The following is a 16031-nucleotide window of genomic DNA, read 5'->3' as shown; positions in this document are numbered from 1 at the left end:
ATGTCCTTCTGTTAGTCATTTGTTCACCCTGCACTTTAATCTGATTTAGATTAAAGCAGCAATTGGAGGGTGAATGTAACTATCATAATGTGCAATTACAAGTCTGTACATATACCAGGAAAAGATGTTTGTTGTTGTATAGTTTGCTATTTCAATGTTGATACTGTAATTTGAATAATAAATGAATATATAATATCTTGTATTGCAGGGGGTTGGGCTAGATGACCCTCGTGGTCCCTTCCAAGATTATGTAATACTGTACAGTATAAACAACAAGAGGGTGGCAGGCCCTTGCTGAAGTCATACCTGGCGCCCTCCCTTGGCCAGACAATATAAGAACAGCGAGGGATGTTCTCCCTCGGCCCCCGTCGCCTCGCTCATAAGCCGCGCTAACCACATGGATTGGCCTCGCGGGGCCGCCGTCCGCTTTCCTTTCCTTTCCTCCCCGCCCAATCAACGCGCGCCTCGCAGCCAGACGCCGCCCCATCGCTCCCTCCATCTCCCCGCCCACCTCGACGGCCGCCATAGCCCCCACACGCACCCCGCAGTCCGTACGTGGCATCGGGCCGCGTCTCTGACCTATGAGCGAGGGCCCCGTGCGCCGGAAGGGGGCGGAGCGTGGGCCGGAAACTGCTCCTCAGCCGAAGCCCATTTGCTCTGCGGGCTTGGCAGGTGCCGAAGCGCAGCGCGCGAGCCCGTTCGCCCTCTTCCCCCTCCCCTCGGCGCGGCCCGCCTCGCCTGGCCTGGCTTCGCTCTCTTCCAGCCTCCCCTCGACGCCGCCATGTCGCCGGTACGGGCGGTGCTGGCGCTCCTGGCTGCGCTCTCGGCCCCGGTGGCCGGTTACTTCGTCAGCATCGACGCGCACGCCGAGGAGTGTTTCCTCGAGCGGGTCTCGTCCGGCACCAAGATGGGCCTCATCTTCGAAGTGGCCGAGGGAGGCTTCCTTGACATCGACGTGGAGGCGAGTCTTGGCGGGGCAGCTGGGGGCCGGGAGGGACCCGAGCCCTGGAGGGGGGCGTCGGAGAGGGGCGGGAGGGTCTCGGCCGTGCAGGGCGCGACGAAGAAGAGCCTGTGGCGCCCCCCCCCGGTGGCCTGGGCTTAGCCTCTCTGCCATTCTCTCCCGTCCCGCACGCATTAACACTAGGGGTTTACGCTAGAGTAGGCACTACTACAGTTGCCACATAATACTCGTTCCGCATTCGTAATTACCTGTTCGTTCAGTGCGGCAGCACCAGCACTTTGGAACTCCCTGCCTATTGAGATCAAGCAGGCAACTTCACTGTACTCTTTTGGGCGCCTGCTAAGATCATTTCTGTTTAGGCAACATTTAGGGATTATGAAAATCGTAGTGTGAAGGTATTGCAGTGGGGTACAGGTTCCTCTTGCCTGCTGTTAGAAGAGGACCTGTACGTGGAGGTAAGTTGCAGTTGGCTACATGACCTGGAAGCTATATGCCGGCTCCCTCGGCCAATAATGCGAGATGAGCGCGCAACCCCAGAGTCGGTCACGACTGGACCTAATGGTCAGGGGTCCCTTTACCTTTACCTTGGGTGAGAAGGTGAAGAAGAGGGCTTATGAAAGCCCCCTTCGTTGGGGTTGGAAGGGTCTGGCCTTGGCTTGTGTAAGGGTTTACTCTTGCTGGCATGCATAGGGAGCGCCTTCCCCTTAAATGATGCTCTCCACATGATCTGTATTTTAGCTCCCTGTCCTCCCAAACATTTGCTGTGCTGGCTGAGGCTGACACGAGTTTTATTCCGAAACGTCTAGAGGTCAACAGGTTGTGGAAAGTTGATATAGAGAGTATATTTATGTATCCTTTAATCACGTGTAGACTGCAGAGTGAATTCTTCTCACTAGAAGAGTGTTGATGGCTTTGGAGCAGAGGATTGTCAGTCCTTGAATATGTAAAGTGCAGCATATGCTAAAAGAGAAGGCCTGCAGGTTAGGGCCAAAGGGGGCACTAACCCACCACCACTGCCTCATCTCGCCCCCCCCAAATCAATAGGGTATTTTTGAAAATCCCAGCAGAAAGAGCACCCAGAGAATCATAGAATTGTAGAGTTGGAAGGGACCCTTAGGACCATCTAGTTCAGGCATCCCCAAACTTCGGCCCTCCAGATGTTTTGGACTACAATTCCCATCTTCCCCGACCATTGGTCCTTTTGCTAGGGATCATGGGAGTTCTGGGCCAAAACAGCTGGAGGGCCGCAGTTTGGGGATTTATCAGGGGTCTTTTGTTCAACCTCCAAGGGGTGTGCACAGCTAGGGAAGGACTGTTTTAGATCAGAGGATATAAGTCTGAGATAGCCTTGAACCTTAAGTGTGCCTGTTTCTGTGTACTTTTTCTCTCTCTCACTCCAGGGTTTAACCATCAAATGTGGAGATTGGCTCTGATGAATGGAGGGAGGGGGTAGTAGACAGCTTGGAAAGGGAGGGCCTGGGTATCTTTCTCTTAATGTTATTGTTTTGTTTATTATACATACTCTTGAAGTGCTTTTCCAACTTAGAATTGGACACAGAAAATTTAAAAGGCTGAAAATCCAGAGTTGAATCCCTCTGGAAATCAGCAAAATGCCTTGCTGTATTTGGAATGAGAGGGGTTTTCAGCTAGAGGACACTGCTGAGGGAGAGACTGAGGAAGAACAATGGAGGATTTTAGAATACTGTACTGTGTGAATGAAGTTAAACAAAAAGTTGTGGGCAAAGGAGGACTAGAGTTTTGAGAGAAGTGCTTCACTCTCTGGATGTGTTCCCTTTGATTCTAAAGTACAGCAGAGCAGGGCCGGTGCTAGGGTTTTTTGCGCCCTAGGCGAGATCACCTTCTGGCCCCCCCCCATTTCCCAGGGTTGTTGACTTTTTAAAGAAAAAATAAGAGTGGAATAATAAATAAATAAAAATAGAAAAAATAAAATAGAAAATAGAAAAAATAAAAAATAAAAATAATTAAAAAGAGTTCCTTGGTTGTTGGTGAGGGGAAGGGGTAAAAAGCAGTCTCTTTACCTGGCCATCAGGGGCGCGGAAGGGGCGCCAAACTCAGTGGTTTCAGGCAGCTCTCCGAGGCCGCCTGTCAATCAGCCGCCAACTCGCTCACGGCGCAAAAGGGGCCAGCAGTGCTCCCGCCGTTGTCCATCGCCCCGGTGGCGCAGAAGGGCCCGCTGGCCTCCCACCGCTGCTCAGCCTTGGGCCATGCAGCCCACGACGCTCCAGTCGCGCAGAAGGGAGCAGCAGCGCTCCCGTCGCCGTCTGCCGCCCCGGCGGTGCGGAAGGGCCTGCAGGCCTCCCGCCGCCGCTCAGCCTTGAGGCATGCAGGCTCTGAGGCTGGCTGGCTGGCTGATGGCGCTCGGCCGGCTGTCGCTGGGCGCGCTCGCGCTCAGTTTTTCCCGCCTCCCCGTCGTGCGGTGCGCCCCTGCGCCTCCTGCAGGGCATTGCAGGGAAGCGCCTCTGCAGCCAGCAGCAAGCAGCAGGGGGGAAAGCGGAGGGCGGTGGGCAGGCTGGCAGAGCCCCCTCCACGACAGCGCTCTAGGCGGTTGCCTAGCTTGCTTATATGGACGCGCCGGCCCTGCAGCAGAGCAGTTAGAAGATGGTACTTAAAGTTTACTAACTCTATCTGAAGAAGTGTGCATGCACACGAAAGCTCATACCAATGACAAACTTAGTTGGTCTCTAAGGTGCTACTGGAAGGAATTCTTTTATTTTGTTCTAACTTGGCTGGTTTGTGTGGAAACACTTGGCTATGAAATTAGTGTCAACTTACTTCAGTACAAAAGACAACATATAACACAGGATTTATTTAAATAATATTTTGCAGAGATTGGCCCGGGTGACAAAATGAGTCTCCCAAAAGTTGAGTCTGTCTCCCCTGTGACCACTGCAGTCATTCCTGCATTGAACTTCTCTTTCATAATTCACAGTGTGGGGGAGCCTTAGCTAATCAGAGGTGGGATGGAGTGGGGTTGGATGAGAAAATGGTTGTGAAGTGAGGGTGAGCAAGGAGACCTTCTGCCAACTCCTAACTTACTACGGTGTGCATGTCACCAGGACACAAATGTTTGCTCATGCACACTGTACAGTACTAGGTTACTACATTTGGGGGGGGGGAGAGAAAAGGTTATATTGCCTGTGTGTGAAGTGGAACCGTTGAAGGACAGAATGTGATGGTTAGCCAGTAGGAGCATATTTAGGGTAGGGCAGGGGTGTCAAACTCAAATTCATTGGGGGCCGCATCAGCAGTTTGGTCACCCTCAAAGGGCCGGTTGTATCTGTAGGACTATGTGTCCACTCTTTATTATCATAAATTATTGTCACTGCATTCAATTATTACTGTTTTTTGTAATAATGTAAGTAATAACTAGCTCTGAAAGCGGAAACATAGTCAGAATAATGGCAAGTAGATATTCAAATGTACAATTATTGTACAATTTATTGAAAAATGATTTTTGGTAACTGCACTTGGTGGTGGAGGCTCGCACGGGTTTCATGCAGGACCTTTGCAGAGCTACTAGTACCTGGAGATGCTGGGGTCCTTCTGCATGCAGGACAGATGTTCTGCCAGTGAGCCACCACCCTTCACCAAAGGGACTGGCTGAGGTTGACTCACTGAAGCTGCTCTCCTGGTTCCAGGGTTTAAGGGCCAGAAGTATAAAGCAGCATCCTATGTTTCTGAGGAGAGGGAGAGGGAGAGGGAGAGAGGAAGGAAGGAAGGAAGGAAGGAAGGAAGAAAGGAAGAAAGGAAGAAAAGAGGGAGTGGGAGGGAGAGAGGAAGGAAGGAAGGAAAGAGGGGAGAGAAAGAAGAGTTGGAAATAAGGAAGAGAAAAAAGAAGGAAAGAAAAAGAAAGAGGGAGAGAAGACGGAAAGGGAGAAAGAAGGAAGGAAGTAGAGGGAAAGAAAGAATAAGAATGAGGGAGAGGAAGAAAGTTGGGAAGGACGGAAGGAAGTAAGGAAGAAAGAAAGAAAGAAAGAAAGAAAGAAAGAAAGAAAGAAAAGAGGGAGCAGGAGGTAGAGAGGAAGGAAAGAGGTGAGAGAAAGAAGAGTAGGAAAGAAGGAATAAAGAAGGAAAGAAAAAGAAAGAGGGAGAGAAGACAGAGATAAGGAAGGAAGGAAGGAGAGGGAAAGAAAGAATAAGAACGAGAGAGAGGAAGAAAGAAAGGGAAGGGGGGTCGCCGCCTTGATTCAGCGCCAGAAAAGAGCGCGAAGGGACCCAGGGGCATAAAGCATTTCCCCGGCCCCAGCTGTTTGTTGGCGCTTTGTTGGCACGGCGCTTCAGCAGCAAGGTCCCACTGCTGGGTCCCGCTGGCTGGGGCGCTCGGCGGGCCACATGACGAGGTCTGGCGGGCCGGATTTGGCCCCCGGGCCTTGTGTTTGACACCCGTGGGGTAGGGCATGGAGAAGTGTCAGTTGGCATTGAGTGTGTGGTTGTGGCTATGTTTGTAACCCTGTATTAGGTGGTCATACCTTCTGAAAATGTAAAAAAAAACTTTCCATGGGCTTGTTGCAATTCCTTTCCACAGTTGGTTGATTTGTGTCTGGGGGGAAGTGGAAACTAAACACTAACTGCTGTTGATGGCATTGGAGCAACCACAGTGTGCCAAGCTACACTTGAAGTATTCCATCAGATCAAATTACACAATTCCCCCCCCCCAAACTTCTGTTTGTGCCAGCAGAGTTGCAGACAGCAACTCAGATAGGCACACTATCCCTTGGATGCCTTGCTTTTAAAACCCTTAAAAGGTAAAGGGGCCCCTGACCATCAGGTCCAGTCGTGTCCGAATCTGGGGTTGCGGCGCTCATTTCGCTCTATAGGCCGAGGGAGCCGGCGTTTGTCTGCAGACAGCTTCCGGGTCATGTGGCCAGCATGACAAAGCTGCTTCTGGCGAACCAGAGCAGCGCACAGAAACGCCATTTACCTTCCCATCGGAGCGGTTCCTATTTATCTACTTGCACTTTGATGTGCTTTCGAACTGCTTGGTGGGCAGGAGCTGGGACTGAACAACGGGAGCTCACCCCGTTGCAGGGATTCGAACCGCCGACCTTCTGATCAGCAAGCCCTAGACTCTGTAGTTTAACCCACAGCGCCACCTGGGTCCCTCTTTTAAAACCCTTACCATCATTCTAAACACAGTTTGCTGCCTCCCACTTTGCATTCTTTTAAAAATTCCACATTGGTGGAGAAATAGGTGTACTGATAAACTCATGTAGCTGTGTAAAGCAGTAGAATGGACAAGGTTGCTGCAGTTGGGTTTTCATGTTTGCAAGCTTCCCTATCGTTTAGTTTAGTTTAAAGGAGATTAGCACAGTAGTGAGTAGGTTGGGCTAAAGGTTTATTAATTTGTTGGGAGATTTTTTGATTTTTTTAAAAAAAGATTTATTTTCATATATAAAACAAAAATGAACCCTCATCCCCCTGCTGCCCCGAGTACAGTTTGTGATAAGCAAAACAATGGAGGGGGAAGCGTGTGTGTTTTAAAGGGAGGAACATTTAAAAATGGCATCACACATCCATAGCCAGAAGTGGCGTAGTTTGTTCTACCTCCTTTTTCTTCTGCTACATGAGTAGATAAGCTCTGTTGCTCATGTGGTGAGGCAAGCTCAGAGTCGGAGGATAGAGGGAACATGATGCAATGCTCTGGGTAAGAAAGGCCTGGAGAGAAATGCTTCTCTGGTGCCTACTGCAGGATGCTTCATCAAACACAGGTAAGATCCTTGTGTTCAGTGCTACAGGTTGCACAACAACTGCACATGAGATGTAGAGCAAATAAATAAAAATTAAATGTTGGTTGGTTGGAAGTTAAAATTGGAAGATGTCAGATGAGGCAGCAACAAATGCCCTTGTGATTTGTCACTTCATTTGTACGATGTGTCAGCCAATTACTCCCCAAGGCTTAGGTAATTTATTGATGTGAATGATGCATAAGGTGGTGAAAAGTAAAGGTTTTCCTTATTGTTTCCAGATAATGGGGCCTGATAACAAAGGCATCTACAAAGGAGACAGAGAGTCCAATGGGAAATACACCTTTGCTGCTCACATGGATGGAACATACAAGTTTTGCTTCAGCAACAAAATGTCCACCATGACTCCAAAGATAGTGATGTTCACTATTGACATTGGTGAAGCTCCAAAGGGGCAAGATATGGAGACAGAAGGTGAGGGCAAATCCAGGAAAGAAAATGGCACCTTTCACCCACATTCTCCTCCTATATGTTATTGTCCTTCCCCTGCATCTCTGTTTTCCAGATATTGTTCTATGGGCTTCAGAATTCCAAACACATTCTCTCCTGGATTTAAATGCTTCATAATATAACTTATTAGCTCTTTTTGCTATGTAATGGACATGGATCAGGGAAATATAAGGGATATTTAATTAAATGGTCTCTTCCCCCCCCCCCATCAGTTTGAAAAAGAAATTCGGGTAATCTTGTGACTTGAAGTCCCTGAAAGGGGATGTCTTAGAATTGTACATAATTATTCAGAATTCTGTAGAGCAGTGCTCTAAATACTGGTTGGTGCCATAACATTTGAGTCAGGTAGCTGTTAGCTTTTCTCCCACCTCTCACTGTGGTTTCTTCATACCTCTGTCCCTGTGACATTTGCAGCCTTACCCTCATACCTCATTTCGCCCATTATGTGTTTTGATGTATTTACCTTTGCTTACTAGGCTTGCTCAGCATCTTCCTGTATATTTGTTCATTTCTCATGCTTTTTCTTTAGGTGGTGGAGATAACTGGGATGGTATGTGCAATGCTTTTAAGAAGCTTGCTAGATCTCCTGCCTCGCTTCTCATTATTTGCTGCATAATCTGCTAATGCTTATTGGGGCCACTCTTTGTGTGACTTCCTGCTAATATGCAATGATTACCACAGTGGTATTACACTGAGGTCTGAGTGTGAACAGCTCCTGCCACTTTGAAGTCCTTAAAGCATCATCACCCATCACCCAGATCAAGCAGGATGCTGGACTAAATTACCTAAAGATCCCTTCCAGTTTTCTGGTCCTTTTGTGCTGTCCCAGCAGTTACTACCTGTAGCCTTCTTACCCACACACAAAACTCTTTGACAGATCGAAATCATTTTGAGAGGGAGATCTTTGTCTGAAGACTACCACTTAACACGCATGTGTGGGTGTTGGCATGTTTAAAAGTGTGCATAAAAGTGGCCTTACTAATAGGGGACCCATATTGCATTACTTGTGTGATTTGTCTTGGACCTGAAGGTCTTGATGTAAAGTTTGAGGACTTCCTTTGTATTTCCCATTGTTCTTCTCTCACTTTATACCAGGTTATCCCTCTAGAAAGAATTCTGCCTTTTTGTGCTAACTAAACACCGTGAAGGCAAAGTAATTCATGCCAGTATTTCACAAACATATGTATCTGAAGAAGTGTGCGTACGAAAGCTCATACCAATGACAAACTTAGTTGGTCTCTTAAGGTGCTACTCGAATAAATTTTTTAATAGTATTTCTCAAACTGGGTCAACTAAGCTGATGGGTGTGAGAAGAGTGTGTTTCTGTGTGTGTGAGTGGGAGGGAGGGAGGGAGGGAGGGAGGGTCTCTCTGTAAAAGTTTTTCACTCCCTAACAGAGATTCTATTTGAATGGGATTCTACAAAACTACAAAGTCACCAGGTACTGTATTTCTGTTCAAGGTTGTTGGCTTGCTCTTTGAAATCTCTGCACCTGTCCTGTTCTCAATCCCAGGAAAGAGTTTCTATGAAATAGTTTTGAAAGTTTGCTTTCCGGGCATAGTTGCAGGCACATGAGACTCCCACCTTGCTGAAGCTAAGGGGATCTGGGTCCGGTCAGTGGCAGGATGGGAGGTTGCTTGGGAACCCCATATGTGAGTTGCCTTGACTTCTCTTGTTGGGAAAAGAGCAGGATATAAATGTAGTAGGTTTCAAGTAGAAACTGCTTTTCATTCCCTTGTCACACTTCATCAGGCAATGTCTGCTTGGTAAATGGTTCTTTCAGTGATCAAATAAATGCTTGGGTCCTTGAATCGAGATGCCTCTTCTCCAGTTTGCCAGGAGGGGGTGGTGGTCACATGACATGGCCCCATCTCCTTGGCCATAAAGGGACCCAGCCGTAGATGAAGGGAATTGTTTTAAGGCTGAGATTAGGTGAGAGTGGAGGCCACGCCAGGTCCCAAGCAGCTGTCAGGGCAGGGATCAGAGATAACAGGTGCCGCTGGAGCAGTGGTGCTTCAGCAGAGCCACTCTTCAAATGGACACGCTGCTGAGCAAGACCCCTTTCTGCATTTTGGGGTGTGTGTGTACAGGGGGTTACTGGGAATAGACTCCCTACACCCACCCACACCATAGCTGCCAAGTTTTCACTTTTCTCACGAGGAAGCCTATTCAGCATAAGGGAAAATCCCTGTAAAAAAGGGATAACTTGGCAGCTATGACCCACACCCTAGGTCTTGAATCAGCACACAGCAATATTGAAGACCAGCTTTCCGATAAGTGCTCTGGAGTAGAAGAGAGTAGACTACAAATAAATGTTTGAATTTATATGCTGCTTGGAGCATTGCATCAAATGTAAAACACATGACTGTTAAATAAAACCCGTTAGTAAAACAAAAATCATCACCCTAAAAACAGCAATTAAAAGGGCAATCCTAACCATGTGCATTCAGAAGTAAGTCCTATTGAATTTAATGGGTCTTATACCTAGGATTGCAGCCTAAGACAGCCAGTTCAATAGAATAGTGGAAGGGGACTTTTACCCCCTACAAGCCCCAGAGAATAAGAGATTAGTTTGACTAGGAAGAAAAGACTAAGCAGTAAACCCTACATAAATCTGCAGCCTAGCTGGCGCCAAACATCTTGTTCTGCTTTCCTTTGGACCACATCAGCAAGGCTGAGAGAGGGTCTTGTAATCTGGGCAGCCCAGGTCCTCCATGTATACCACGCAGGCTTCTGCCCTGGAGGAGTCACTTCATTGCTGCTAACACAGCAGTTTGGCTTCACCCCCGAAGGTGCACTCCATTTTCTCTTGAGAGAGAGAGACAGATGCCAACCAACCACAGAATTAAGTGCAGTCATATGTGATCTCTAGAACAGAACTCTGTATGTATAACAGAGTTATTTGCCTTGGTTATTTAAAGCATCTTAATTGTAATGCTATGAAAGCAATACTTGTTCATCTACCTTGCCCGAGGTAACTGGAAGTTGGAATGAATACCCAGGGAAAGGGAATTTTTGTGCCTGGTAAAAAAAAACCCAACCCTTCCCCAAGATGTGCAGTTGTTGGCTGTGAAGACTTTAGCCTTATATGCCACTATTGCTGCGTTTTGTTGCTTACATCACAAATCTGATGTCTTGTGATCCATCTGCAGCTCATCAGAACAAGCTAGAAGAGATGATTAATGAATTAGCGGTGGCCATGACCGCTGTCAAGCATGAACAGGAATACATGGAAGTCCGTGAAAGGATACACCGAGCAAGTAAGTGGTTTTGGTTGGCATGTGCAGGTTTCCTGCATCATTCCTTGTGGCATGGGAATTTAGTGGGCTAGTGGAAGGGTAGCAGATTGCTGCCTCTCTTTTGTCAATCTGCACTTGATAGAAAGCTGGTTTCTAGAAAATTATCCAAAGGGCTTTAGCAGCCTGTGCTTCTATGCATGTCCTGAAGGAGGCTGCTTCCCCTCCACATCCACAATAGAGCTGCAGGCTAGAAGAGTTACTAGCTTCCTATCTACACAGCTGGTTTTTTTGGTGCATCAAAGTGCTTCATGCTCATTATCTTTTAATAAGCCCTGACTTTCTGTCTTTCCCCATATTGAATACATTTGGGAAGGCCAAGAAAGTGACTTGTCTCCCTGCTCCCCACCGCAGAAATCTGGAGAATCAAAACTCTATTTAAAGGAACACGAAAGACTTGAGTTCTTTGGCAGACTTTTAACAACTCCTGCAATGTGACAGAGACTTTGGATGCTTTGGAGGTCTTTAATGTGGAGAAATTATCACATGCAGTTGACTTAGATATACTGTACTAAGGACCCACAGAGGGGAGGAGGAAAGTTCTAAGATTTAGAAGAATCTTGTTTAATTTCTGAATATTAATGTGATAAATTTGAGATTTATTTTGTAAAACTAATCAAACTAATAAAATCATATTTAGAAGTTCATGGCAGAGAGATATAAATTTATTAATTGTACCTTAGTAGTCTCTTAGACACTGCTTGACACTAACTTTCTTCATGCTGCTTCTTAAATGCTGGCATGTTTTTAGAAAAGAGAAAACTTGAAACCTTTTTTGAGATTCACTTAACACCGTTTTTCCAATGTAAGGGTGAGTATCATTCTCAAAGCAGCACTTTAGAAAATGACAACGTATTTACCAAGAACTATACACTCAAAATAAAGTAGCCAGCCGTATTGGAGGAGCTGGCACCTGATTCTGCAACACTAATCAATAGAAGCGAAGACCCATAATTTTCATGATTTAATACGTGTTTATTAGCATCTTGTATAAAGGCAATGAAGTTTGGGCCACTCATATCTCTTGGAATGTTCCATGGCCTGGGTGCCCAGAAGGCCTAACCTTATGTATCTGCCTGCTGTACCTCAGCTGGCAGGTTGGAAACACAGAACAGGGTTTCAGCTGATGATCTGTGCATGCAGGGTGGGTTTGTATGGGAGGAGGTGATGCTTCGTTTCTCTAGGCTTCAGTGTGTTTAGCTTCTTTTCATTTCCTGTATATTAATCAAGTGTGTTTTTTCTTCTTCCTTTTTTTCACTAGTTAACGACAACACAAATAGCAGAGTGGTCCTCTGGTCATTCTTTGAAGCTCTTGTACTAGTTGCCATGACACTGGGACAAATCTACTATCTGAAGAGGTTTTTTGAAGTCCGGAGAGTTGTTTAATCAAACTTTCCCCCCTTGCCCTCTCTCTCCAGTGATCCCAGATTCTCCATTCACTTCTACAAAACAACTTGGTCACCAAATTCACTTAGTTTTCTTTATCCCTATGTTCTGAACTATAAAACTTGTGTTTTCAGTTTTCTTCTTAGCTTAATTTTATATATGTGTCTATAGATACCCTCTCTAGGGAAACATGAGCTGAGAGTTGTACATTGAAATTGGCAAACTTTGTTTCTCACAAGCCAAAGTGAGTTCAACGAAATTGCAAAAGTTTGTTTTTAAACCAGCGCTATTGATCAAGTGAAAATGTTCCTTGATTGTTTTCTGTCTCCCTTTTTTTGGTAATAGAATACTTTTTTGTGTGTAAGGGAAATGGCACAAGGTCCTAAAACACCTTTTAAATGCCTGTGGGGGAGACACTTTTTAATTTGATCAGAGGATTTCCCCTCTGCTTTACCCAGGAGTGGAATTGTGGCATGTGGACAAGCCTGACAGTACTGTCAAGAAAGCATGCCAAGAAAGAAATGGGCATGTTGGTGTTCAAACATACTGAAACCAGTGGATTCTACTAGGGGGTGCTTAGGTGGCTTCTGTAAAGTCTCCCTTACTCCTGCTATAATTACACTGGCTTGGTCCTGAGGTTCTTAATTAAAGATATGAAAATAGAACACAGTTCTTGCCAGTTAACCATGTGTTCTTGTGTGCAAATTTATGAACAGGCAGCCATTTAGGGGGGACTTAGCTACATCTTTTCCTTTTTGCTTACAATCCAAAGCTGCTCCTGTGTTTGGCACTGTTGTAGAACTAGTATTCAGGATGTTGGTTCCTGATGCCAAAGGGTTTTAACAGTGGTGATGGGCGGGCTGGGAGGTGGTGGAAGGGAGGTTAGCATCCGATACATTAAAGAAGGAGCAGCTATGCTGCTGTGTGGTCATAACACCACTAGGATTGCAACCACCTTTCCTATAATAAAGACTCCTGTGCCTTTTACGTAGCGGGGAGGAATGAAACGGGTGCGGTTTCCCTGCTGTCAGTGCATCTTCCCAAGAGGCTTTTGCACATTTAATAGCAGCACATAGAAATTCAGCAGGTGCAGCTCCTGTTACTGCAGCTCCATGATAAAGTGTACCTGTTGAGGTTTTCCTTTTTTGCACTGCTGTTAAAGGAACAAGAGCCTCCCTCAGGAAAGGAGTTGGCACTCCCAATTAGGCTGTATTGAAATAATTTTGTTCATTTTCCTCTTTTAAACACACATCAACTTCAGTTGTTGTACCAGCTATTTTTCTTCTTGCTGTCTGGATGATGGGTTTAAAAATCACCATGTCTGTCTCTGGGAGCGGGGTGCTGATCCAAGATTATGTTGTGGCTGATGTATATTGAACTGATGTATATTGGTTGTAATTTTGGGGGTGGGTGGGGTTGGGTTCTTTTCAAGAGCGGGGGAAGCATTCTATCAGTAATGCATAAGAGTTTTGTACCAAATTTAATTTAATTAAAATTTGTTACAAGTTTTCATGGTTCAAGTAAATCTTTTCAGCCTCAGCTAGACACTTAGCAGCTGCCCTTCAAAGGGGTACCTGTCCCCACCTCAGTGCAGCTGTTGTATGCCAACCCTTGTGTGAGACAAGTTGAATTCTAATGAGAAGATGTACATTTAAAAGTTCTTGATATATGGCCAGATTCAATAAATAAAACACCTTCTTTAAAAAAAACAAACTTACAGCCTGATGCTTGCTTTGCGTCTTTAAAGAGCAATTCTACTCTTTATTTCTTTGTTTTACTGTTTTTTTAGCAGCTGCATGTTAAGAGCTTTGTGGGATTATGATAAAAAGCTCACCCAATAACATCTCATTTAAAGTATTTCCATTCCAAGAGAATTTAACATAATCTGATGTGTATGAACTTGGTTGCCCAAGTAGATTGCATGAGAATTGGCGAGCTGTGAAGTCATCCCTATCAGACATTTAGAGTTATTTTGTTAAGTAGGTAAAATGTCATGGCAAAATAAAAGTAAAGCAGCAGAGATCCTTGATTGCAGGCTTATAATCCAGTAAGGAAGAAAAGACCACCAATCTTCATTAGGCCTGGGAGCAGATTTGGATTTTTCACCTGAAACACAGTGTGTTTACATGCACACCTTATTTTTTTGAAGAATTATGGGTGAAAATAGTATCTTAATAGTCTGAGCCTTGAAAAGCACTTAGAATTTGACTCTTGCCATATTCCTCCTCCAGCTGTATGCACTTTCAGGGGTGAAAAGGATAAGCACCTCCATCACCAAGGGAACAGTGAATGAGGGTGCAGGGGAACCACCACAAGTTTTGTTGGAGCTAGAGAGAGTGTCAGCTGTGACAGTCAGTGCCACACTGGCAACCCTTGTACAGGGGGAGAGGAGTAAGAAAGCAAGGCAATAAGTCAGGGTAGATGTGTTTCATGGAGCCACCTGAATCCAAAAACTGTAAGAGTTGGATGTTGGATGGAAAGGCTTTTCCAGAGGAAAGGCTAAGGGTATTGGGAAGGGTATATAGAAAAAAGGAATAAAATGAAAAAGGAAGCAAAATAAGGATTATGGGGAAAGCAGGCTGAAGAATAAAAGGAAGATGAGCAAGAAAATCAATATGAGAAATTGATTAAATAAGGTTTTGGTGTGCAAAAACTTAAGTAACCATGCTTGTCCATTAGGAAAATGTCCCATACTTGTGAACAAACCAAAACACTGTTAGGCTGGATGTGCAAAAGACGAGACAGATAACACATAACAATGTATGTTTTGACTCCCCTCCACTTGTAGTCTAGAACTATCTTAAGATAGTTGTTGTTGTTGTTGTTGTTAAGATAGTGCCTATAGATAGGCAGCCAATGAGATTCGGCAGGAAGCAGCAGAGATTGGAAACAGATCTGTAAAGTGCAGTGAGGAGTTATTGGTGTTTCAGACCAAAGGAACAAATGATGAAACCAAGATCAACAATATGAAGAGGGTCCTCTTTGAAAATCATTAACAGTGAGTCCCCACTATGCTTTGAGCAATTAAGGCACCACAAAAGATGAATCTTAAGTCCTTTGCATCAGAGAGGCTCTGGGTCTCTATGCCTTACACCAAGCCAGACCATTGGCCCACCCAGCATAAAATCATCCACACTGACTTGTATTGGCTCTCCAGGTTTTCATCTACAAGTCTTTAGTGGTCCAACCTAGAGGTGCCAGGGATTGAACCTGGGAACGTCTGCATACAAAGCTGATGCACTACACGTCTTCTCGCCCTCAGCCCCCAACTAATAAAAGTACAAAAGAAAAAAAACTGCAGTGGGGCTTCCTGGTGTGCCCTACAACTGATGAAGGATCCCAGAAGCATCACCACTGCTTGAAAAACAAGCTCACATAGCTGAGTAAAATGTGGTCTACGTTAACTGAGCTATATACTGCAAGGGTATATGTGTTGTGTGTGGTTTTTTGTTTTGCTCCAGGACAGGCACCCCCAAACTGTGGCCCTCCAGATGTTTTGGCCTACAACTCCCATGACCCCTAGCTAACAGGACCAGTGGTCAGGGATGATGGGAACTGTAGTCCAAAACATCTGGCGGGCTGAAGTTTGGGGATGCCTGCTCCAGGAGCTCAAAGGAGAATTAAAGGGGGCAGAGGAGAGACATAATGCATAATTTCTCTCTCCTTAACCTTTGCATCCTCACAATAAGCCTGAGGTAGGCTGAGTGTGGGTGGGTGGTCACCCAGGAAGTTACCAAGATAAGTGTCAAGGCTCTGGGACTCCAAGGAAGGCTGGGCACAGAGGCTCCACTGTCATCCTCTGTTAAATGGCTTAGCTTGAGAGAAAGGATCTACAGCAGGGATGGGAGAGCCAGTGGCTCTCCAGATGTTGCAGGACTCCAACTCCCTTCAGCCAGCATCGTCAATAATCAGGGATGTTGGGAGTGCAGTTCAGTAAGAGCTAGAGGGTCACAGGTCACCTGCCTTTGGTCTACAGCAGGGACTCAGCTACATTAGTCAAAATACAGTGTGATAAATGTTTTTGTAACACTGTGACACCATGGCACCGTAGAGCTGAAATCTCAATGATATTTTCATTTGTGAACTTTGCAACTTTTTTTGCAGAGCATTTCCAACGTTTTTTAAATAGCTGTGTAGATCTAGCCAAGGTCTGGAAAAATTGTACCTTCAGATT

General features: G+C 45.6%; 1 protein-coding gene across 2 annotated transcripts; it reads left to right on the top strand.

Annotated features, from left to right (window-relative positions):
* The first annotated feature begins 529 nt into the window (after positions 1-529).
* Positions 530-13570, top strand: TMED2 (transmembrane p24 trafficking protein 2). 2 transcript variants are annotated; one of them, XM_035098620.3, is made up of 5 exons: positions 616-961; positions 6948-7140; positions 7706-7726; positions 10328-10435; positions 11733-13570. In XM_035098620.3, exons 1-5 carry the CDS (start codon positions 782-784, stop codon positions 11855-11857), a joined length of 627 nt encoding a protein of 208 aa, XP_034954511.3. In that variant the 5' UTR covers positions 616-781; the 3' UTR covers positions 11858-13570. The 2 variants fall into 2 exon arrangements, with proteins under 2 accessions (XP_088515390.1, XP_034954511.3); XM_088659264.1 differs by lacking the exon at positions 7706-7726 and having other exon boundaries at positions 530-961.
* The last annotated feature ends 2461 nt before the right edge of the window (positions 13571-16031 follow it).

This window comes from Zootoca vivipara, chromosome 16 (genome assembly GCF_965207765.1).
Source record: "Zootoca vivipara chromosome 16, rZooViv2.hap1.1, whole genome shotgun sequence".
Taxonomy (NCBI): domain Eukaryota; kingdom Metazoa; phylum Chordata; class Lepidosauria; order Squamata; family Lacertidae; genus Zootoca; species Zootoca vivipara.
Note: the sequence above shows the minus strand (reverse complement) of the source record. Positions and strands in the feature narration are given on the sequence as shown.